Genomic DNA, 2,625 nt, shown 5'->3' with positions numbered 1-2,625 from the left:
CGGAGCAGGGAAGGTTGCCGCCGTGTAGGTCCATCGCAGCCGCTGCTGCGGGGCTCGGGGCGGGCTGGGGGCTGAGCGGGGCGGGCTGGCAGCTATCTCCTCCTCCACCGCGCGAGCGCAACTGCTGTGATTTGTTTTGGCAATGTGATGCAGACATGCCCGAGCTGAAAACATACTGACTGTCATGCAATATCGTGAACAAGAAATACCCCCCGGATTAGGCACAAGTCTGTGGTGTCTGCCAGGAAGCACTGCTGGAGTCGTCACCATCAAAACAGGGCGATGCGAAAAGGCCTGGTTTAGCCGTTTTTACGCTCAGTAACTTCCTAACGCCGCTAATGAGCAGCAGCGCTCGTTTCCGAGCGAGGATCAGCCCATGGATGACGTGAACGCGGCCCCATTATCGCCTCTGGAGCTGGCACGGCATTAACGCTGTTACTGCCAGGAGGTTAATCCCAGTGCGGAGCTAATGGAACCGGGACCTAAATGCTGTCACAAAACGAGGACATGAAACGAGACGGCAACCGTTCGGACGCCTTTTATCAGAAACTGCGCGTTACTACGGCGTTGTTAGCCCTCGCGGAGCCAAAAGCATCTCAAGACAATGTTTGCACAAGATAAATCCATGTGGCTTTTGGCTTTGCATCAAAAAGGGAATGAAATCCTGCCCCCAGCCTTAGAAAACCGACCGCGGCGGATCACACCAGGGTGTGGGGAGGACAACCGCCGCGGCGGCAGCGACGGGGGGCCGAGACACCGACTGGTTCTCTACACATGATGCAAAATTGTTGTTTTGCATTCAAGGATGAAGGGGCGAAAGGGGAAATGAGGAAAGAGATGGACTTGTGGTTTTATTCTGTCAACAAGGAATAACCAGGCACCAGCAAAAAGGGAGGAGCCAGTGGCCCTGGTACTGAAACAAGCAGATCCCTTTGCTGCTCCTGGACACATGGTCCCACCCGCGGTCCCAGACCCGCTGTGGACTCCCCTTCCACTGCAGCGGGTTCCTCTGCCCGTGATACGCCCGGTGGTTCCAGGCAGGGCTGGGCAGTGCTAACTGGGGACAGTGCGCGGGCCCACGTGGCACGCTGCCAGCAGCCGTCCCGGTCTGACCTCTCCCTGCATTTAAGCACGGGAAAATGATTTAATCTGCAGCAGAGATGGGATCAAGGCTGAAAATCCACATCTGGGTTTTGCTGGACCGGAGAGATTTTTCTGGGCTGGGGCTACAGCAATCAGCCTCCTGCGAAAGGCTGAGTCCAGCTGGATTCGGAACGGGCTGAAGGTGGTGAGGGCGCCCCTTACTACGGGGCAGCCACATACAAGGTACAGACCGACACAGACCTGTAACTGCGCAGGGAATTGCTCTTAAAACCCACTATTTGGGTAACTCTTCTAACTGATGGGGCGAAGAAAAAGGTGGGTTCAGGTATAATACTTCAGAGCTGAGCAGTCCAATGAGGAGCGGCTGAGGGACCTGGAGGGGTTGAGCCTGGAGCAAAGGAGGCTCCGGGGAGACCTTCTGGCTCTGACAACCCCCTGACAGGAGGGTGGTTCGAGGTGGGAGTCGGTCTCTTCTCCCCTGGAAGAAGTGACAGGACAAGAGGAACCAGCCTCAAGTTGCACCAGGGGAGGTTGAGGTTGTCCCTGAGGAACAATTTCTTCCCCATTGGGGTTGTGCAGGCGTGTCCCAGGCTGCCCAGGGCAGTGGTGGAGTCCCCATCCCTGGAGGGGTTTCCCAGCCCTTGTGTCGAGGTGGTGCTGAGGGCCAGGGGGCAGTGGGGACCTGCCACTGCTGGGGGAACAGGGGGACTCTGTGATCTTAGAGGTCTTTTCCAACCAAAATGATTCTGAGAATTTGTTCAGTGCCTCAGCTGACACAGTTTAAACCAAGCCACTTCCACACAGTGTTGTGCCTAACCCTGGGCCCCGAGCTGTGCTCCCAACACAAGAAAAAAAAAATCAAAAAGGAAAAAAAATCAACCCTCAAACAAAGAAACAAAAAATTACAAAACCAGAAAAAAGAAATCCCCAACCAAACCAAGCCCACCCCTTCTAACAGATCGGCACAGACAGAAATGAGGCTCTGAAAGTAGGAGCACTATCGCAGCGGTCTAACACTGGTTAGGACTGAAGCACCGAACACGAAAACGAGCGTGTTCGATGCCGAGGTACACACCTCTTCCTCTGAACTGTCACTCAGGTCATTGGCAAGTGAGGCACTCAAGGAGGCCGCCTTGGGCTCCAGGTAGCAGAGGCACAAAGCCAGAGGAAAGGAGAGCGTGAGGGCGTATGGCACTGAGAAAGAGGCAGACAGCAGGAAGAAGAAGATGAAGAGGAAGCAGGGCACGAGGGAGGGGGAGCGGATGGGGAGGTAGTGCTGCACGCTGGCGGGCAGGAGGTTGGTTTCGGAGAGGTTGGGGAGCGACAGGTAGCCGTCGTCATCCAGGAGGGACGGGAACGATGCGGGGAGTTGCAAGGAGAAGGAAAACAGCGTTCTGCCTTTGCCGGCGTTTGGTTTATAGGCGCAAGGCGCGTCTGGCTCGGGGGAGCACGCTCGCCCCTTTCTGTCGGGGTCGGGCTCCGGCTCGCCGGGCGTCGGAGCGCTCTCTTTGGGAGCGTCGC

At 56.5% G+C, this 2,625-nt stretch overlaps 1 protein-coding gene across 1 annotated transcript in view; it reads right to left on the bottom strand.

Moving 5' to 3' along the window:
* Nucleotides 1-2,610, bottom strand: part of LOC104500365 (band 4.1-like protein 3) — a gene marked incomplete at its 5' end in the record, with an annotated part of 21,068 nt that extends 18,458 nt beyond the window's left edge. The window contains one exon of the mRNA XM_010144000.1: nucleotides 2,180-2,610. Within this exon, the coding sequence (XP_010142302.1) occupies nucleotides 2,180-2,610 (431 nt within the window). The remainder of the gene's footprint in view (nucleotides 1-2,179) is intronic.
* Nucleotides 2,611-2,625: the final 15 nt, after the last annotated feature.

The sequence above is a fragment of the Buceros rhinoceros genome, unplaced genomic scaffold (assembly GCF_000710305.1).
Source record: "Buceros rhinoceros silvestris isolate BGI_N320 unplaced genomic scaffold, ASM71030v1 scaffold5339, whole genome shotgun sequence".
NCBI classification, from domain to species: domain Eukaryota; kingdom Metazoa; phylum Chordata; class Aves; order Bucerotiformes; family Bucerotidae; genus Buceros; species Buceros rhinoceros.
This window is presented reverse-complemented; position numbering and strand designations above follow the sequence as displayed.